The sequence below is a fragment of the Neolamprologus multifasciatus genome, chromosome 1 (assembly GCF_963576455.1).
Source record: "Neolamprologus multifasciatus chromosome 1, fNeoMul1.2, whole genome shotgun sequence".
NCBI lineage: Eukaryota > Metazoa > Chordata > Actinopteri > Cichliformes > Cichlidae > Neolamprologus > Neolamprologus multifasciatus.
Window position 1 is genome coordinate 13,731,573 of NC_140439.1, and position 22,253 is coordinate 13,753,825.

The following is a 22,253-nucleotide window of genomic DNA, read 5'->3' on the forward strand; positions in this document are numbered from 1 at the left end:
ATATCTATAATACTTTTGTGCAGTGTCATACCTAAAATACATTATATCTTCACGTGCAACATTGTAATTTTTAGTTTATCCCACCAGATGAATTTATGCCACAGTCAATTGCTGCTCCTCATGTTGGTCAGGACTGAATCAAACTTGCACTCAGCGATTGCCTAATGCGAGGATATCAGAGCCATTTATATGAGGGACCACACACAGTGGACTATGATCTTAAGTGGGCCGGACCAGTAAAAATCCCCTTTCTGTCAGTATAAATAACTTTAGCTGCATATTTAATCCCTGCAATAGCTCAGTATAAGAAAAAGAAGTGCAATTTCAACAGTTTAACCACATGTTTAAAAAAGCAACCAAAGCAATCTGTCAGCATGACTGTCAGGGCTTCAATTCTTAAAATAAATATTTAAAATTACAGAAAAAACTTCTGGTAGCTCATTGCCCAGACTGTTCTGTTATTATAAAGCTGGAAGTTTTTGTTAATTCACAAAACTTTTCTATTTTATTTATTTATTGTACTGTGGACACATTGTAAAAAAAAACAACAGAAAATTATATTGTGGATAGATTATATTTGAATATAGATTAATGAAAATACAGTTAAATGTCCAAAGTCTTTTCCCTCCTTCACATTTTCCAAAGATGTCCAGTGGGTTGGGTTGGAGTATTGGCCGATTCTGACCCCCGGGCCTAATGTTTGACACCCATGGCCTTTCACAGCTTTCCCCTTTTCACAAAGGTGAGAAGGTGAATACTTGCAAGATAACTTCCCAAAGACCTGCAGCTGCGTTCTGGCCACTTCTCTACAAATGCATTTCGTTTACTAGAAGAGCTCACAGATGCTGGCAGGGATGACCAAAACCAAATGTGTGCAAGTATTTCCCACAAGTAGCCTAAACACCCTCGAACACCGAGTAAAAACCGCTACAGCGAACATGAAAGGCAGGAAATAATAGTCGCTCTTTTCAGTAAATCATCTGCTTTGGCAGTTACTGCCTCTCAAAGCAAACCTGCTGTCACCGCCCTAATCACAGAGGAACCGGGCAATCTGCCAGTTCAGTCACCTCAGCAATCTGTAACTGTTCACTGTTAAGTAATATGTACAGTATATCTTATTAATAAACTGTGTTAAGTGTGTAGGAAATTAAATGTTTGCATCTGTTGACAATCTGTGTATTGCACACTACTCAAATTCAAATTCAAATTTTATTTGTCACATACACAGTCATACACAGTACGATATGCAGTGAAATGCTTAGACAACTGCTCGTGACCTAAAGAAAAAAAGAAAAGAAAAGGTTATGAATAAGATAGGAAATAAATATGAAAATTAAAAAGGGTAAATTTAACTAGGAAGGAATAAAATAAAATAAAATATAAAAATTAAGTTAAAAATGAGATAACTGTACAACACAAATTAGAATGAAGGGTAAATTTAACTGGAAAAGAATAAGATAAAATATATAAATTAAAGTTGAAAATAAAATAACTGTACAACAAAATACACAATACACAGTATAGAAATATATAAGAATGTATGAAGAAATATAAATATATATATACACAATAACAGCAGCTGTACAATTATTAACTGGAAATGAGGAATATAATGTCCAGTGTTGTGCAATCCACATTATTTAGTGTCTTGTGCAGTGCAAATATGCTTAAAGTGGTTTAAGTGATGAAGTGAAACTCGACATTGCTACCACATTATTATTACGAAGAGCAAACTGCACAAAAGTGGCTCATTTTACCATCTGTGCTTCCTCTAAATTCCCAGCTGCCTTTGGGTTTAAAGCAGGATGTTTGTGTTTCCATTCACTGTTTCTGGACTGTTGTGATGTTAAAGAACAGCGCTGACAGCACTCGAGCTGCATCAACCTCACAAGAACTAGCACATGCTCACATGAAGCAATATCAATCGATAATGAATGATTGTTTAAATTGTGGATTTTTTGGCGTCATCAAAACGATTATTTTGAAATAAATGCAATAGGAAAAAATCTGGTAAAGACTTGACACAGGATCTGAGAGATGCATCTGGCCCTTCAGTTCATCCATCTACTTTTCAGTGAAGCTTCAGCGGAAATGTTATCAGTGGAAGGGTGGCTGTCAAGAAGCCATTCCTAAGGAAGGGAAACATGGAGAAAAGGCTGAGGTATACCAGATTACACAAGAATTGGACTGATGAAGTGAATCCAAATTTGGGTTTTTTGGTTCAAATCATCATCAGTGTTTACACAGAAGATCAGGAGAGAGGTACAACATCTGTAACATCTGGTGGCATCTGTAAAACACGGTGGAGACTCTATTGTGGTTTGGGACTGGATTTCAGACAGGGATGTTGGGAATGTTGTCAAAATTAATGCAATTATGAAGGCAGAAAAGTAGCGTTGGAGTTTGATCCAACATCTAATGCCATCTGGAAAGTATCTAATTGTTGTCTTTCTTTTTTTTTTTTTTTTGCCTTATATGCTATAATTCTATGTATGTTTGTGCATTTAAAAAATTGCTGCAATTATTTCCTACTTTCCTCGAAAAAATGAGAGGTGGCTTAAGACTTTTGCACAGTACTAGAAGGGAGAGAAACACGATAATAACAAAGAGACTCAGTTCATAGTTAATGGGGCTTGAAATCCTTAGTCAGAGAAACCTTAACTGCTTTCAAAATACAACAGAGACGCTGTCATTTCCTCGTGTAACGCGACCATATTTCTCTCAAATTGAATCAAGAAGCAGAGCTCTTGTTGCTGAAACTTTCCCTTTTTGTTAACCAGTAACATTGTGGTTACATTACCTCCTCCCTCCTACATGCTTTGACTTCTGTATCTTTGAGTCGTGCACACTCCAAACAACAGTCCTGTCAGTGATCTGGGAATACTGATTTGCATGTTTTGTGTGTGTGGTTGTGTGTGTTGGCAGTGTCTCCTGCTTCACCTCCCTACCACTCCAAAGGAGGGAAAGAGTTGGAACGATGCCCAGTCCATCTGCTCTTCTTTTCAAGGCTCGCTAGTTGCCATAGAAGATGAGATTGAACAAGGTAGAGTCTTAGTGAACTGCACAACCATGCGTCAATGATTTGCTGCACAATCACTGCCTGAGAAGACAAACAGCTTTATTTCCACTTTTTTTTTCCTGTCATGTCATCATTTCTGTAGCCTTCATCACCATGTTTCTCCAGGGAAGCGCTGTAGGTGTGTGGATTGGGCTGCGAGATGAGGACACCATGAAATGGACCAATGGGAGGCCAGTCAGCTACACCAACTGGTCTCCAGTAGAACCGAAGAACCCTCTCAATGTAAGCTGTAGAAAATACCTGAAGTTCACTTTATTAACTGCTAGAACTGCTAGCATATTCGTAATATATGAGCTTGTGACTGTGTGAATATGTAGGAAGTACCTTGCTTTTTGTCCTGTGAGAGCTTAGTACATCCAAGTTAGTCATTTTATATTAGATAAGGAGAAATAGCTCCTCCCACCGCTGTAAAAATTGGCCCTTCAAAGAAAAAAAAAGGTGAGCAGCTGGTTGCGACAACACGTTGTCATCATATGACAAAAAAATACCACCTGACCTCCTCCGAATCAGCTGATGGTTTTTGTACAATAACTTTTTTTATTGTCTTCTTTTTACTTTCTTTTTATGTCTGTCAGACATAAAAAGAAAACAAGGAGACTTGGTGGTGGAATGAAGACGTATAGAAAAGTATGCAAAGGAAGAGGTTAGCAAAGAAAAAGTAGGATAGAAATAGTGATGAAGAAAGTAGACAGGAGTGCTGGGAGGATAGGGACACAGCAAAGAGAGGCGGCAAGAAATAAGCCTTGTAGCGAGCATTATGGACACTAAGGAAGGAGAAAAGGACTTGTATTGATTGGCCAGGCAAAGAGAAATACTTTGAGAAGCTAATGAAGAAAATGAGAGACAGACATGACGGATGGAGATCAGTTAGTGAATCAGAGATTTGAAGGAAGGCACAGATGATTTGGACATGTGCAGAGGAAGGATAGCGGATAAAAGATGTTGAATATGGAGCTGCCAGCCATTAGGAAAGGAGGAAAACCACAGAAAAGAGTAATAGATGTAGTGAAAGAAGACGTGTAGACTGCTGGTCTGATAGAGGAGGATGAGGGGAAAGAGTGAGATGATGGCAGGTGATCCACTGTGGCGAGCCCTAAAGGGAGGAGCCAGAAGAAGAATACAAAAAAAGAATAATTCATTAAAGCTGTGCAAAATGTATTCGTTCATCTCATTACTTTGGCTTTAGACACTTGGAGTATGAATAAAGTTGATTTGATTGCAGTTTTTGGGCTCAAGTCGTGACATTTTCATCGTTTAAGTCTAAAATTTTGTTTGACTTTATTAAATATGCTAAAGTTATCGTATTAAAGAAAATCAGGTGATTCTGGGGCAGTCAACTGGGAGGTAGTGATTCACTGTTCCTGAAACGAGCTTGTCGTGAACAGAGGTGACACATGCTAATAAATGTGCTATTGTCAGTAGTTCTTTAGTAGTGGTTCTTTATGTTCTCAGGAAGACACATGGCTCCAAGGATATACTGATGAGCCTCTGTGTACTGTCCTGTCCAACAACCACAACTTCCACCTGACGGGGAAGTGGTACGACGAGAAGTGCAGCGAGAGCGGGTATGGCTTTGTATGTCAGAAACCTCAAGGTAAGGCTCCCTCAGGTTCTTTATCTTTGGTTTTGTTTTTTTGCTCTGAAGGTTTGGATGGATGGATGGATGGATGATGGCAAAGCTAATCAGCGATCCATTAGCTGTGTATGAACTAATCCAACATGCTGAACCCTGAGTTCTCCCCACACCCCTTCCTGCTTTCTTGTCACAGATCCATCCAAACGCCCCACCCACTCGTACCACCACCTTCTCCCAGAAATTATTGAGTACAGGAACCGCAACTACAAGGTTGTGACTGGCAACCTGAGCTGGTACGACGCGATGAATAAGTGCAAAGGCCATGATTCTGACCTTGTGAGCGTTACAGATGCCTACCACCAGGCTTTCCTTACTTTCCTTGTCAATAGATTGGGAGCGCCGCACTGGATTGGACTGTACAGTGTAGACGTATGTACCTTCTATCCTCTTATCTGTTATGTACTGTATACCTCTGTAGTGTGTTTGTGTGAGATATTACTGTGTGTATCTTTAAACAAATTCTTTTTGGACATACACAGACTGCTTCCAATACCTAAATAGCTTTCTTAGTTATGTGCAGCTGCTGGTTAGCCTAAAGGCTAAATCACAATCACCAGGAGGTTTTTGCCAGCTGTTTGGGGAATACACATTTTTCCCTAGCAACTAGAATGTCACACAGCAGTCTCTGAGCCTGTATGACTGGGGCCATCTTCACGTGATCCTACACACATCACACATCAAGTTAGCGCCACGTGGTTAGTGGTCACATGTCTGCCAAACCTTAGTGTGAAGAGTTCAGAGTTATGCAGTACATTTTTTGTTAAAAAGCATTTCTACCAAGCTCCTGTCTTCAGATTTAACGCATTCAATTTAATTGTTATTAAGAAGGAAAACTTCAAAGATTTAACTTCAATTAACTTACATTTGTTGTTTTTTGGTGTGTTTTTTTAATGTTATTATCTTTTCCAGCAAAGCTCACTTTGTCCTTGTGCACTTTGTTTTTTTGCAGAAAAGTCCACTTCTTTGGACAAGACTAAAAGGTTACAGATCATTAAACATGCAGATGAAAATGTTGCAAGTTGTGAAAGCAACAGTGAGAATGAAATACTGAACAAAACAATCAGTATTAACCTCAAAGCACAACCACATATGATGACACAAAATGACAGCACATCCTTATTGCTGAACACTAACAGAGTAATAAGCAATAAACCGAAGTCATTACACCAGACGAAGCACTCAGAGTGCAAACCTTTCCCAAGGCAGCTCACTCAGTGGACAGTATTTGCTTTTAAGTAAACAGTATTTGTTTTTGTACATATATATATTCACTTTGTTTTCCTTGCTCCTTTTAAATGTACTTTAAGATCTTTGTAGTCCAGAAAAATAAAGCATTTTGGGATCTGCTTAAAAGAAAGGCAGACATGAAATGCAAAAGTGATATCAGACATCAAATATGACATGATATTTGAAGGAAAACTAAAACGTGATACTTAGAATCCCCATACATTATTCTCTGTATGCCTCTATGTTGTCGGTACAAACACTGGCAGTAAGAAACAGTCTTAAATATATCCATAAAGCTGTTGATCTGTTGATCTCAAAGAGAGGTCAGAGGTCAAGTGTGACATGACATTTTAAATCTTTATGCACTACTTTCTATATGTTACACACAACACACTTATAAGGCTTTTTGTGAGTTTTAAATAAATCATTAAGTTGGCCTTGAAGACTTCGGTGGATGGAAGCCGACCTTTAATAGCTTCTTAACATGAACCCACACTACATACCTTTTAGCAGAATGCATTAAAAACTTTTCAAACCGTTATGTTTACAACCAGAATGAGCCTCACACATGTAAACACAACCAAAAAAATATATCCTCCCTGGTATATATATATAATGTACTGCTGTCACACAGTTGAGATAGAAAGTAGGAAGTTGGCACACAATGCTAACAGTCTGAACAATCAGATTAAAGGGACCTGTTTCAGTGTCATGGGATCTGATTTGTGACTCCTGATAGGTGGGGCTGTGGACTTCTGCTGACAAAGGGAAGTGATATTTAGACGTTTCTGGGTGTGTGGGATGTATCGGAGTTGAAGCAAAAGCATTTGATACTAGAGGACATCACTCTAGTTGATATCACTGTCTTATTCCTTAGTGAGACTTCTGTTGGCGTGTTGCCCATGTAGAGATCTCAGGGGCACGTGTTTTCCCGTCAGTCTTCCTAGCCACTGTAAAATATCTTGAGCGTCGAGACAAATGAACACAGTGTGTGTGAGGAGCTGATTTCCTCTATTATATGTATTTTATTAATCATGTTAAAGATAAGCCAGCTACTCATTTTTATTGTAGGGTCTGCCTTACAGTATAAAGCACCTTCAAGTGACTGTTGTTGTGATTTGGTGTTGTATAAATAAATTGAATTCAATTTTAGCTAATTTTAGTCAGTAATACATTGACCAGTAGCTAGATTCTCCCTCAGAAACATATATCTCCTTAAATAAAGTTTTTTGATTTTTAAATATATAACATAACAGATGGTTTTATGCAGTAAAATATAGAATAAAATGGGTGTTGGTCTGAAGAAATACACCTGACACACTGGTAGAAACCCAGCGCTAATGACGGTTTATCCACGCAAGTGTCAGCACTGATTTCAGGAACGTTTTGGTTGCTTCTTATTTAAAGTTATGTCATGACTGACACTTTGTGACTGTGCTTGCTTACAGAGCGGCATCAATTATCAGTGGTCGGATGGCAGCGACACAGTGTACACGCACTGGGACGCAGCCGACGACGATGACGACTTTGAGACCGGCGAGTGCGTGTACATGGACGTGAATGGAGGCTGGCGGCGAGCTGACTGTGAAACTCTGCTGCCAGGAGCCCTGTGCCATGTTCCCCAAAGTCCCTCCAAGCCAAGTCGGTGCTACTTCAGTGAAAATCCGTGCACCCGACATTGCATCTATTCAGCTTTTGGTTTCTGTTGAATGTGTGAAAATACCCATTTCCCGCCTTCTCCTGCTGTCCCTCGCAGGCAATAAACCGTTAACTGCGAATGTGATGGCGTGTCCCTCCACATGGGTGAAATTTGGACATGGTTGTTACAGCTTTGAGTCCGTGGCGGAGAAACGTAGTTTTGAGAAGTCAAGAGAGCACTGCAGGAATAAAGGTAAGCTATTCGTCGGATATAACTTACAGTCACTACCAACGCAGCTGCTATCTGTTAATGTTTCCAGACCGATAGCTGTAAATGACCTTATTTCTCAGCTGTTTTTTCAGACTGTGGCATGACGTGTTGCTTTTTGAGTTACTTTAACCTGCTTTACTTTGTCAGACAGGTTCTATTTAAGTGATTTCTTGATTCAACAGGTCTGCCAATTATCAGGCCTGGGTGTGGCTAGTGAAATGAAGTGTGGTTAATCCCAGTTCATTCATGATTCACCAAGGAGAGAAACTACTTTTTCAAATAGGGACAAATAGATCTGAAGAGCTTTTTTCCCTTAATAGCTGAAGCCATCATTTTAAAACTGCATTTTGTGTTTACTCGGGTTATCTTTCTCTAATATTAAAATGTGCTTGTTTATCTGAAACATCCGAGTTTGACAAAAAATGTAGAAATCAGAAAAGGGGGAGGTGCTTTTTCACAGCACTGTAGGACCACATGCAGCACCTAGATTAATGAAGCTTAGCTGAACTTGGCAAGAAGTTCAGAAGCAGGATGAAACAACGAGACTGTCTCTCTGCAAAGATAACATCCACCCACAGCAATAAAAAGTAAAGTGTAAAGTTAAGCTGTGTTTTGTTTTGTTTTTTGCGGCGGGTTATTTGTCTGGTATTTTCTTTGATTTTTTTCCTTAAGACGTCTCTTCTCGCCTGCCAACTTCACAGTTATAACAGGACAGAGCCAAGTTGTTGTTTCACCCTGCTTCCTATCTCCTATCTCTTCAAAGTCAGGCCGGCATTCTCAGCTTATCTGCTCATATATTGCATTCAAAAATGAAGGTTAAATTCAAACGTCTGCCTTTTAGTAAGAAAGCAAATAAATATTTTCGTCATATTCGCATTCCTTTACAACACTAATTATCGTGAGTGTGTCATGTTTCTGTTTTTGTCACCCACTAGTCAACACCTCCGATGTCCTGACCATTGAGGATGAGACAGAGAACCGTTTCATCATGGAGCAGCTCTGGTCATCGAGGTTCCTTCCCCAGACCTTATGGTTGGGGATGCACTTCAACGTTGACAGTAAGAGTCAGTCACTTTTCTGTACCATCAGATAAACACAATGTCGTGTCATTAAAGTGAGGAATCTGCTTTTAGCTGACTCTATGGCCTGGGTAGATGGTTCCCCAATGGAGTACACCAACTGGCCCCACAAAGGTCCAAACCCCAAGCTGCTGACTGAGGATTCCTGTGTCACTACTAGGGTAGTTGATGGTACTTGGCACTTTACACCGTGCACAGAGCGGCTTGGCTTCATCTGCAAAATCATCTCAGGTAACGTGAATCAGAGGCTCCCAAAATCTGCACCTAAGTCACAAAGAAAATAAAAGAACTGACATTAAAACAAAAGTGGAGTACAGAGAAGATTAGATAAGAGACAAAAGTAAACTCCTTGTTCACTCTGCTGGAGGAAGATTTGAATCAAACTCTAAATATTATTTCTACGTCTTTCAGCTCAGTGTTTTGGTTTTCCGACTGACAGCCAGTTTTTAGTGTTTTGGGTGAAAACAGTAGAGCAGCCAAACAGCTCCTTCTGAACACAAATCTGCAAAGTAAGCAAGCAACTATTTGGTGAAGTATTTTGCTTTCTCTTGGAAATCCATCCATCCATGCTCATCTGTGTTTGCAGCTCATTTTAATGCTCTCAACGTGGACAAGTCAAACTTCAAAACAGGGAAGGCAGGATAGTTTGGGATACATTGTAACACATTCATATATATACACACACAGGCAGATTCTTATATATACTTCTTTGTAGAAATATACATGTATGTGTACATATGCACATGCATATACAAAAGTGTACACATACACACACATTCACACACAAGCACACATACGTGAACATAAAATACATGTATACATATACACATGCATACATTATCCAATGAGATAAAAGATGAGAATAGCTAAAACAGAATAAATGAGGTGTCAAAGAGATCCAAAAGCCTTTGGAAAAAGATAGGTCTTTAAATTTGATTTGAAGATTTCCAAAGAGGAAGAGGATTTTTTAAAAGAGGAAAGACTGATTCAGAGTCTAGGAGCGGCAATGGAGAAAGCCACTTCTAGATATTAACTGGGAGCGTGGAACCAGTAAAAACATCTGACTGGAGGAGCACAGAGTTTGAGTGGGTAGGTGCAGGCTAAGGAGATCAGAAATGTAACCTGGAGCCAAGCTTGGTGGGCTTTAAAAACAAATAATAAAACCTTTAAATCAACTCTATATTTAACTGGCAGCCAATGTAAAGATGCGAGTATCAGAGTAATACTCTCTCTCTTTCTGGTAACCCTCAGGAGCTTTGTGGCTGCATTTTGAACAAGTTGCAGGCGGGACAGGCTTGAGTGACAGATGCCTAAATAGAGAGAGTTACAGTAGTCAAGACGTGATGATATGAAGGCACGGATAACGGTTTCCAGATCTTTAGATGATACTTTTGAGTTTAGAAATGCTGCTGAGTTGGAAAAAACTGCCACAAACAACTGAGTTTATTTGTTTGTCCAGCTTGAGGGTAGAATCGAAAGTGAAACCAAGATCTTTTACATGGGGGTGTACATTAGCTGATAGTGGCCCAAGTCATTTCTTATGAGACTAACAGAGTCTTGCTTACTGAAAAACTCTGTCGATGTCAGAGGTCAGAGAAGGGTAGTCAGACTTGTTCAATCTTATAAAAAGGAAACAGTAAGTCAAATAACCACAGGTTACAAGCGCATCTCTGAATACACAACAAAGGGTTACAGCAGCAGAAGACCACACCAGGTGCCACGCCTGTCAGGCTACAGTTTGCACGGGTTCACCAAAATTAGACATTAGAAAATAGGAAAAATGTTGCTTGATCTGATGACTCTCAATTTCTGCAGCAGCATTTGGATGTTGAGGTCATACCATGGAATAAACAACATAAAAGCTGAAATCCCTCCTGACTTGTATTTACTGGTTCAGTGTGGTGGACTCACAGGTTTCTTTGTTTGTCTGTTTGTTTTATATATTCAGCTCTATAGAAATGGTTGGAAATCATTATTGAGACCTAAAATAAATCAAATGTTCATATTGATTATTTTGATAATTGTTGCTGCACCGTAACATAACATTTGAAAGCATAAACTTTTCCTATTTATTGATCTTTGCTGCATATTCTCACCTCATGAGTTAAAAACGGTTGTGCATTTCTTTTCCAGATGGAAATACTGAGGTGGAAGTGAAACCGCTGAATGGTAAAGTGCATTTCAAGCTAAATAACTTAAAAACATTGAGTATTTTTCGTAGGTTTGATATGTGTGAGGACGCTGTTTCATTTTGCATAGCCACGTTCAGCTTAAAGATGTGGTTAAACATGCTGACCGCGATTCCTGCTGCAGTGTTTAAGCCCTTTGCATGCTATTTAATAAGAGGTTCACACATTAAATTTAGAGCACAACTACATAAGAGCTGCTGTTGTTTCAGGTTTGCATCACGGTGTCATCCCTGCTGCTGTGCTGGCAGCGTTGCTAATCTTTATCCTGCTGGCAGGGGTAATGTGGTTTCTGTACAAGAGGAGCTCTGGACGTTTCCAGCGGCTCCCCACACTCGGCAGCGCTTATTTCAGGCAAACGGACTCGCAGGCTACGGAGTCAGATGGAAACGTTCTCATCGCAGACCTGGAGCCTCCCCCGGGAGAGTAGCACACGTTGGCTTGTTTCTTCCTCGAAGCCTCTGCTGTCCTCCCGCGCTCTGTCACCTTGTCACCGTCAGGTACGGATGCCGCGCTGCACTGTAAAACTGTGATGCTGACTCCTCAGGACAGTGGTGAGATGATGACGGCAAGCAGTTTTGAGCGCGTCTCTAGTTTTCATTTACTCGCACCATTTAGGTCACCAAACACTTGCAAAGTGACTTGAAGACCACAGACTAAGAGATCACACAGACCAAGAAGGGACGCTAAAGAGCTTTGGACTTGTTTGAAGAGGTTCCGTTTGATGTCATCCGGGATTTATTCTGTTATGATTTGTAAACAGTGTTAAGGAGAATAATTTAAGACATGCTCTTGGGCTTCTTTTCAGGGCAAAAAGTCACTTTTATTGTCAAGCATGAGTACGGTTCATGATAAAATATTCTTTACAATGATGCTTTGTTCAGTCAGACTTCTGTTGATGGGTCTGTATGCATGGTACAGTATTTTGTCAGTATTACTTATTTTGTCATTTTTTATTCTCTCATGTGTACGTGCTGTATGTTGTTCATGACCGAATAAGAACCGGGACTGAATAGATTTGCTTGGTTCTGGCTGCTGATGAAAAGAACACAGAGGGATATATGTTTTGCACAGTTTTATTTGTGTTTTAATAAATCGAATTTGGTTGAATGGTTCCTGTTAGTTTCATTATTACTTACTTTCAATTTGCCTGGTGTTGTTTTCTTTGTATCATCACGTTAACCCCCACACTTCCTCTTAGACGGCCAACTTAAAAGATGCCAGCAGAAACCACAGTGAGGTTGTGCATCTCGTATTTAACTATGTTTTGTCTTTTGGGCATTACTGTTTTTACCAGAAAGAAATCTAAAAACTTAGATTGACGTGAGGGAGAGAGATCAGAGTCCTTCCAGACTGCCTGGGGAATAATGTTATTGATATAGTAATGATGTAGGGCCATAAAGGTCATTGTCCTTTTTTATTATCAAAGGAAACCATTCGTGCCTATCGGTTTCCCTTGAATGTTATCTGTTATGTTTTATGATCTCACCCTGAAACAATTTCTTGATAAATTTCTTCACTGTCCTGAGGGAAAACTTTTTTTTCCTGTCATGGTGCCCTTTAAGTAATAATTTAATAATCACCAGGTGTTTTGTTGATCTCTGTAAAACACACAAAGGTCTCGGTGTATGTGTAATTATCGGTAACGAAGCTGGTGAAATAATAGAGAATAAACAGAAATGAAAGGACAGGCGATCAGCTGTTAGCTGTCACGGGACTTTGACAGTAGATGAAAAAACACCTGAAAGCCCGATTATTCAGGGAAACATCCGAGTGGGTACGAAGTAAACCGGGTAAAATACCTTTGTGGGCAGGGTATGTGAAAGGAAGACGCCAGAAAATAACCAGAAAAGTTCACGGTATTTGAGGGCGAAACCGGAAGAAGAACTTCGCCACCTTCCAAATTAAAATTTAACGGTTCACTACGTCAACTTTTTTCTTTAGGGTTTTTTTTTTTTTTTTTTTTTTTTTGACAATATCGTAATTTAAAAATATCAGATTTTTGGCTAAGTATTTAAATTTGTAACATAATTCTGGAACACTTTTTACTCCTTAGTCCTATTTTTGTTTTTTATTTGAAGTTTCTCAAATTTGGGATAGCCTAATATCATTTTTAAACTCGTAATTTGATATGTTTTTAAATGTAAATGTGTTCTAATATTTTTTTTTTAAATTGTATCTGATAATACTGATTTTTGGTAAAAAATAAAAAATAAAAGTCTAATTTGACTTAGGGTTTCACTTTATAATGGAATTGGTTTCATTTCTTACCATGTTGGAAACACCCCTTTTTATATTTATGTAAATTGCATAATTATTGCATAAAACGGGCCTGAGCTGTAATATTTTATTTTTATTTTATTTTATGTGGATATGGTTTTACATATAGATATAGATATATATATAATTTTGAGTTCTATTAGAGTCCTTCTGCATGCGCCTGTAGTGTCTGCTACGCAAGATGGATCAGACGCTCATAACCCCCCCCGAAAGGTTTGTCGTTGCTGTTGTTTTATTCGTAAAGCGGAAGTTTGTTGCTAAATTGACTTGGACTCAGTGGATGACAAGCCTTTCAACTGGGAGAACTGGGTGGCGTCGGCGATCACTTTCGCTTTGGAGCTCAGTTATCAACCGGCCTAAACGAAGTGCGCCACGCTCAGAGGAGGCTTTATGATTATAACAGAAAGACTCGGTCGTGACCATGCCGAGTCTATCCAGAGCGCCTCTTTGTCTTTGTTTGTTGATATTGTTGGAGGCAGCTGTTCACTGGGGAACTGGTTCACCAGCTGCAGGTTTAGGTGAGTAGTTCCGACACTTTGGTTTCATTTCTGTTCACTTGCCACACTCTCATCCAAGTCGCGTCTTTATTCCTCACTTGACGCAAATGAGCAAAAACTTGTCTCATATAAACGCGAACTTCATTTTTAGGATGCCAGACACTTTTAACTGACAAGATTTTGGATGGAGATACAAACGAGGCTTTTGCTTATGTAGATTGATGATCGTTTTATTATTATTATTATTATTATTACTTTGTTTGCTTGTTTTATTTTTTTGTTGTTTTCTTGCCCCCAGTGTTATGTCTGACAGGTCAAAGAAATCGCTAACTCATCCTTCCCTCCGTCCCGAGCAGCTCCGTAGATCCAAAATATCGGCAGATTACTGCCGTGACACCAAGTCGAAACTGTACTCTGATAGTATTCCTGCTCAGTTGTTCTTTAGCTTCAGCCTGTAAACATTTACCCAGATCACCTTGTCCCCGCCTACTGTCCTCTTTTATAGTTCCCCTCTCTCAGCATAAATATGAAACTCTTTTATGAAGTCAAAGGAATAATTCTCCGTGCGGGGATATTTGTGTATATATATTTATTATGTATTCATTTAAACGAGTAGTTTCACTCTAATAGAGCTGTATTGGTATGCATTTACACTGCATATATAATTTTTTTAAAAAGCATTTTTTTATGTGTCAGTCTCAGATCTCTAAGTGGTGCGTGCCCACATTAATCATGGAAACAAGGTCAAAGTTTGAAACAGTGAGGTCTGCCTGTGTGCAATTAAAACCTGTGAGCTAAATTGTCACGGTTCAGACTGGTTCAAAGGCTTGGTCTCCTTTGAAAAAGAGATGTTAATCTCGAGGGACGTCCCGATTAAATAAATGAATAAATAATAAAGTTTTTGTTAAAATTTAGTGAGACACAGTAAACATGTAAGTTAACTTCCATGCAAGGAATGGAATCTAGCTCGTTAAAGGTGCTTTCCGGACCTGCCAGCCAATCAGAATAAAGTTGGCTTAGAGAGGCTTCAGGTTTTATTTTGTGCTGAGTCATGCAAAGCTACTCTAGAATTAAGTTCAAAAATGAGGATAAAGAGCTGCAAACCTCTTCACTTTAATTATGTCTGAGAACTGGTGACAGTGTGGGAACACAGTAGCGATGAGGGGCAGCCGATCAGACCAAGGCTGCCTTAAAGGGAGTTGAGGGGGCGTTGAAATGGATTGTTTGAGAAGTGGAATGAACTCAGGGGAAGATAAATGAGGATTATTTTTGAACTGTGGCTCATGCCAAGCTACTCTAGCACCGTCTAGGGACTAAAAATGCAAAGCCAGGCGTAATAAGTCCCCCTTAAACTTGTGTTTTCTGTCCTGTCATCACAGATGAGGATGCTTTCACCATTCAGCACCAGAGCACAGGGAAATGCCTGAGTGCAAGTGGTCCAGCAAACCTGAGCCTCGCCACCTGCAACTCAAACAGCAAGTCCCAACAGTGGAAGTGGGGTTCAGGTCAACGGCTCTTTCATGTGGGAACATCGCTCTGCATGGCGCTGGACGTCAGTTCCAAGATGTTGACTATGTTCGACTGTGGCTCCAACATCCTGTTATGGTGGAGCTGTTTGGATGGAGTTGTTTACACTGTTTATCAGATGGGCCTGGCGGTCAGCAAAGGGAAAGTAGCGCTCAGTCGGGAAACTAATGACACTTGGGTAAGAGGAGAATCCCAAGACAACATCTGCCAGAGGCCATACCGCGGTAAGTGTGGATTCCTTTCTCTTATCTAAGAGACAGAATTGCTTACATGGACTGGCTGTTTTCTTTTCTTTCTTTCTTTCTTTTTTCTGAATAGTGCTTCAGGAACTAATTTGTCAAGAAATTAGTTAAAGTCAGCTTGCGCTTCTGTTGTGTTCACTTCTTGAACTAAATGTGAAGACAGTCCAGGCTTGTAACACATTACACCTCTGGCTCTTGTGTCACCTGACCATACAAATTCTGGTCCCTTTTAAACACACCGATCAGCTTAATTGTTGTCAGGCCTCTCAGTTATTGCTTCTTTGTGCTGGGCAACAACACAGGGTGTCAAATTCCAGGTGTTCAACTTGCTCTGAAAACGTAGAGTCTGCCTGTTCCGTTTCTTTTGTTTGTCGTTGTGGTCGTGCAATCGTCTGTAGCATGTCTGCAAGGTGCAAAGGCTCCGTAACGCAGACTTTTACTTTCTTTTCTGCGTTCATTCCTGTTTTGATGCACATTCCACTGAACACTGCGAGGTTAAAGAAATATTCAGGTAGTGACTGAATGTTTGGCCATAACATTTTAAATAACTGTGTGTTATTAAAACAGTTTAAGCTCTTGATTAAGGACACTGAAGCTTATGCAAGAAGAGGAGGTGCTCTAGAAGTACATGATGCAAGACCAACCAGGCCTGTTCAAACGCCACGTCTGATCCACCTATTTGAAACAGAAGAGCATCTTGTTTATTGTCATTTTTCATGTCTGCAGTAACATTTAGAGAGAAGTTCTTCTTCAAATGGTCCATTATTATGTGTTCAGATCCTTTTTGTGGCAATACAGGAAAATTAGTTTGAGTGCAGAGAGCATGAATATTAAATTCAATCACAATGATGATGCAAACTGAGTTGAAGATGCACTTACATGCTACGTTTAGCATTTAACTGAATCAAAACTCCTTTCCTGGGCCTTTGTTTCTTTTCTGTCACTGAAGCAATAAACAAAGCACAATTTTTGCATCGTCTTTGATTTCAGTTTCTGCACAGACTTGTTGGAGGTGCAGGAAGGAAGAGAGACGTTGGCTTATAAACAAGCCTAACCTCCCCTTCTTCACATTCATTTATTTATCAGTATACAGGAATTGATCTAAGGAGTAGGATGAGCTGTCTATATTGGAAGCTCACGTTTGATTGTGTGTATTATGGTACGAAGAAGGTGCTTTGGTGTTTGCAGGAGGGCATCAAATTTCATCTCATCCGTCACTGCTGTGAGATGATTTACGAGTCGTCGAAATGAAACGACTACCATGGGCTTGAAATAGATCTTTGACTTTGTTCACTTCTTCTCTCGGTGCAGTCATCCATACCATGGATGGGAACTCTGCCGGCAGCCCCTGTGAGTTCCCCTTCAAGTACAATAACAGCTGGTATCATGGATGCCTCCCCGATGCAGAATTCCCTGGAATGTCCTGGTGTGCCACCTCCTCAGACTATGACCAAGACAAGAAGATGGGATACTGTCTGAAACCTGGCATGTCGTATTTTTATTTACTTGTAGTTTTAATGGTTTAATGTTTTTTAATTGTTTCTTTATTCACCAAGCCCCTAACATATTTATTTTTGAGAGCATTTAAAGCAGATTTTTTTTTGTGTGTGTGGTCATTTCCAAGTGATGTCTTTGCACAGTTTAACCAACAGGGCGGGGTCAGCTCCATTAATAGTTAGCACTGTCTGCAGCACATGTAGCAGTATAACCTTAGACTCATATTATATATAAAGAATATATTCTTATATCAACATCAAAATATTTACCCTATTTAAAAAAGTTACCCTAATAATCTTTTTGTATATTGTTATATTAATATAACAGTTCGCGTTCATGATATTAATGACTTATTCTCGTTGCACATAAATGTGTCCAAGCTTAAATCCACTTTTCTTTGTTAATATTGAATATCCGAAGCTACATGAAACACAAACTGTTGATACTGATACTGTTGTTGTGTCTTTGACTTTGCAGAGGAGGGCTGCCAGACTCTTTTTGCTGGTCCAGACGGCGATTCATGCTATGAGTTTGTCACCAATGGTGCGGTGACCTGGCACGAAGCTCTGGATTCGTGTCGCAGTCAGGGAGCAGATCTGCTTAGTTTCTCTGGGCCTGATGAGCTCAATTCTACAATCTGTAAGACTGACTTACTACTAGTACTTCTATTACTGCGGCTACTTCCATAATACAATTTAAAAAACACAAAAGTTAAAAAAAATAACTACATTCAGATTGTCTTTGTGACAGAAATGCCTCATTTACAACAAAAAAAAATGCAATAATGGTGACATGAGTAATGCTCGAGATTTTGATTTTAAAAGAAGTATAAATAAGTAATGACAAACATTATTCCGATTGTCACTGTATGAGCAGGCCTGTGCTTCTCAAGGTCTTGAACTATTAGTCACACAAATAATAATAAAAAACACACAAACACACTTTTTCTACCTTTAGTCAGTCAGAACTAATCCTTCTAAAACAATCCTGTCTTAATGTGAATATTTTCTGTACTGTGGTGATTTCTAAATGACTTTATTTAAAGTTTCTTTCTCCTTCCTTCTATCGCTTTGTCTTTTATTAGTTTATTAGTCTGCTTCTCCTATTTAGTGTTCCTTGTGTGACGAGTAGAGACGTACAGAAAGGAAAAGAATCTGTGAACGACTGCAAACTTTCAGTCTAAATAAGTCCTGGGATTTTTGTTCTTACTTTTTTATTTCTGAATTTTCCAAGTATGATGTCATAGAAGCCACATATTTTTCATTTCCTCAATTTGTTTTATTTATGTCCTTTGCTTCTTAATCGTCATTCTTTGGGATTTTCAGTGGATGATTACAAAAGGGTGAACTGTAAAATGTTCGCCTATACAACCCCATTTCCAAAAGAGTTGGAGCACTGTGTAAAATGTACATTAAAGAAACTGAATTTAAGGGTTTGCAAAGCTCACAAAATCTTACTTTATTATCATCAGCCTGCAACTGGATGCGTGTGATCTTCAGGCCATCTTTTTGGAATTGAGATTGCATCTAAAGAGTAAATGAAACAGCTGTGGAGGCTTAAAGTTTCAACTTGATGATTGAAACTGCATTAGACTTACAATTTCCTTTATTACATTTACTTGTCCTGTGTGCTGTGGTGTTGCATTGTGCAGTGTTGGACGGCCTTCGCAGAATGCCGGAGAGGATGTGGATCGGCCTTCACCAATTAGATACTTCTCAAGGATGGCAGTGGTCAGATGGCTCTCCTCTCTCCATGTTACGCTGGGAACAAGGTAACAGTGAATATGAATGTATTTTTCACCTGTTACTTACTACTCATTCTCTCTGAGAACTGTGCTGCACATGTTCTCATTTTGCAGCCTCGTTTGTAGGCATTGTTTCCACAAAACCAGAATAACACAGTTTCACTTGCCAGAAACACCTGGTCCTCTCACCACACCAAATCTTGCATCAACGCTGTGTTTCTGCTCGTCTATGAAAGGGAGCGTTGGTGTCGGTCAGAGAAACAATGAAACTAGTGTTGTGAAGAAACCCACTGTGCCACACAGTGCGGCACTGCGACTGCTAATGTTGTTGAATGACCCATTTATAGTACTGAGTAATGCCTGCTAGCTTTTGTAATGTGTATTTCTTCTTAACAAGAGCAAGCATGAATGTAGCATGAAGTATATTGCAGTCATTTAGTTTTCTATTGATATCAACTCTTTGTGATTGCTCTCATCAACAAGATTGTGCTGGATCCGAGTTCTTTGAACTTCTATGCAAAGCACAGTTGATATGCTAAGCTTTGAATGATACCCACATCTCTTGTCCTTCTCGCAGTCACTATTTATTTTTATTGATATTTGTGTGGTTATATATTTAACAGGAATGCCCTCCACCTCCATCATCATTCTGTCAGACTGTGGAGTCCTGAACTCTAAGAACAACTATGAAACAATGGCGTGCAACAGGCGGCTGCCATACGTCTGCAAGAAGAGAGTCAATGCCAGTGAGACAACAACAACAGGTGAGCTGGCTGCTGACGCTCAGCAGTTACACTTCTATTGAGTCATACTTACAAAAAAAAAAAAAAAAAAGATTTGAGCACCGATTTGGTTCACCACATATACCGCAGGGCTTGTTGCGGCAGTCTGGGTTTGGTTTGGGGCTCTTTGTTGCGTTTCTTCCCCCGCTTTCTTTCATCGCTTTCCTGTCTAAATCCTCACTGTTCTGTCAAATGAAGGTAAAAATAATGTGCTAATCCCAATGGCCCTGCTAAGCTGTGCTGATACGCAGTAATGCTTTTGAGATGAATTCTAATGTTAGCATGCTAATAAGTTTACAATAACAATGCTAACAAGTATTCTTAGTTTAGTTTGTCAGCTTGCTAAGGTCTCAATAACAGAGGGCAACTATCTGGCAACTACCACATACAAAAGAAAGATGTATATTTCCCAACTGACCAGGGGTTGCAGCAGGTATACAGCGCTGCACCAAAGATCTTTTCGTGATTGCTTTGACTGCTAGCAGGTTGCCACGGTTGCTGATCGTTTGTCTGGAAGTCTTATCAGACTGCAAACAGTCTTTTAAGTACTTCTCAGACATCGAAAAGTATAATGCAAACTGGAAATGGACAACATTTGTCTTCAAAGTCAAAGCTGAACCTTTTGAAATGTGCTGGTTGCAGTGAGGAAGTGTTGTAGAGTTAATGGCAAGCATCTGAAGACAACTTGGCATCTTACAACTGTTGGCAACTAAAGCAATCACGATCTGTTTTTGGTGCAGCACCCTCTTCGTAAACATTTTCACCTGGCGACAACCCAGAAGCTTTATGACCATCTGCCCAGCCAATAGTCAGCGAGTGTTTGCAGACACGTTGGTGTCTTTTATGCAAATAATGGGTGAACACAGCAATCTGCTAGCAACCAAAGCAATCATAACATTTTTAGTGCATTTCACTAAGCAGCTGGCAGCAACCTCAAGCATCCATTCACCAACAGATTGGGGAATATACATTCTTCCTTAACATAATACAATAATACAATAAGTTTGAGCCTCTTCTGTCACTTTTTTTCTCACAAAACCTTTTCCTTTTTTTCTTTTAAATTGGTTTAAATGGTTTAAGGATAATACAGCACTGTGGATGTTGTACAAAATATGAAGCCCTCTAAGTTAAATTGTCTTGATCTAAAACGCCCAAATCCCCTCAAGGCCTCTGTGTGACTTGACTTCTCTCTACAGATTCTTTTGTCTATAAAGAAACGTTGTGTAAGGATGACTGGGTGCCGTGGAACGGACTTTGTTACAAGTTGATGGAGCAGCCAAAGAACTTCAACGCTGCCCAGGAACAGTGTAAAGCTGAGAATGGAGTGTTAGCCAGTTTCCACACGATTGACAGCAAAGAGATGATCAGCACTAATTTCCACGGAGGTAATACTGTCCAAGTTTCTCTTGTGTTATAAATAATTGTATAATTAATATATTAATGAGTCTTCCTAACATGTTCTCCTTTTCTCTATTTATGTACAAAATGTATTTTTTTATTTTTTAATAGAGCCATACGGTTAGTACTGAAGTATCGTGATTTATACCCTACTGCCTTATTTTTGATGAGAATGATTTCCAGGCCTATGCTTTCACTGTTCGAGTCAAATTTAAACAAAGCTTGAAATTGAAAATGTTTGCATGTGTGTTACTGCTCATCAGATGGCAAGACTTTAGATGTGTGGATCGGTCTGGTTGGTGTCGGCACGAACCCCACCGTTTTTAACTGGACGGACGGAGCACCCATCACCTTCACTTACTGGGCTCCATCACAACCGGTCCAGCCCACTTCGGATACCAGCTGTGTCTCCTACACTGGAGAGGTGTGTGTGTGTGTTGGTGAAACACACTGTACTCAAGCCTTGTGTGCACATTTTTTGTATGTACTGCCAAGAGCATTACATTTGTCCTGTTTGAGGTCTTACAGAAATGCACGCTGTCTGTTTTTCCACAGTTTCATAGTTGGCGGATTGAGGATTGCACACAGATGCTGCCCTTCATGTGCCAGAGGAAAGGAGAGGTCAATGAATCAGCAGCACAGGTCGGATGTAGCTCGAAAGATGTGAGTATTCTCACAACCAGCAGTATTTTACATTTCCTACTAAATGTGTGGTGAGATACTTCTACGCCTCCACACCAGCAATTACATTTCATATGTTAGAAGGATGTAGAACCCATGCATATGTTTGGTGGTGTTATAACGAGAGCTTACTGTAAGGGTCAGATGATTTTTATGGCACTATGGAGTCATAAAGGAGTTGAGAAGCAGATGTCTAGCTCTATTGGCAGCTGTTGCGGATAGAAGCAAATAGATTTGTAAAGTGAAAACAAAACTGTAATCCTTGATGGTGGGGGGAAAAAACACTCATGCGACTGTTGACAAGAAATCCTGTTGTGAAAAACAGCATGCATGTCATAACTTGAATCGTGAAAGAGACGTAGTTCTAGCTTGCAAAATTTGACTCTTTTTAACTGACCAGGGTTGGAAGAGACATGGAAATTCCTGTTATAAAGTGAACATGACGCAAGTGTGCTTCAAGGACCGTTGCAACGTCACCATAAGAAACAG

At 39.6% G+C, this 22,253-nt stretch overlaps 2 protein-coding genes across 3 annotated transcripts in view; both read left to right on the plus strand.

Moving 5' to 3' along the window:
- Positions 1-12,226, plus strand: part of pla2r1 (phospholipase A2 receptor 1) — a 29,891-nt gene extending 17,665 nt beyond the window's left edge. For both annotated transcript variants that reach the window (XM_085149481.1, XM_085149559.1), the window contains 10 exons: positions 2,926-3,043; positions 3,162-3,301; positions 4,532-4,673; positions 4,849-5,084; positions 7,391-7,583; positions 7,699-7,833; positions 8,787-8,909; positions 8,985-9,161; positions 11,064-11,099; positions 11,329-12,226. In XM_085149481.1, coding sequence (XP_085005607.1) covers positions 2,926-3,043; positions 3,162-3,301; positions 4,532-4,673; positions 4,849-5,084; positions 7,391-7,583; positions 7,699-7,833; positions 8,787-8,909; positions 8,985-9,161; positions 11,064-11,099; positions 11,329-11,546 — 1,518 coding nt within the window. In that variant the 3' untranslated portion in view covers positions 11,547-12,226. The remainder of the gene's footprint in view (positions 1-2,925; positions 3,044-3,161; positions 3,302-4,531; positions 4,674-4,848; positions 5,085-7,390; positions 7,584-7,698; positions 7,834-8,786; positions 8,910-8,984; positions 9,162-11,063; positions 11,100-11,328) is intronic.
- Positions 12,227-13,620: 1,394 nt separating this feature from the next.
- Positions 13,621-22,253, plus strand: part of ly75 (lymphocyte antigen 75) — a 31,810-nt gene continuing 23,177 nt past the window's right edge. Inside the window, 10 exon segments of the mRNA XM_085149373.1 lie at positions 13,621-13,914; positions 15,273-15,644; positions 16,974-17,147; positions 17,637-17,798; positions 18,811-18,930; positions 19,527-19,667; positions 20,882-21,070; positions 21,347-21,507; positions 21,639-21,746; positions 22,165-22,253. Of these exon segments, the coding sequence (XP_085005499.1) occupies positions 13,818-13,914; positions 15,273-15,644; positions 16,974-17,147; positions 17,637-17,798; positions 18,811-18,930; positions 19,527-19,667; positions 20,882-21,070; positions 21,347-21,507; positions 21,639-21,746; positions 22,165-22,253 (1,613 nt within the window). The 5' untranslated portion in view covers positions 13,621-13,817.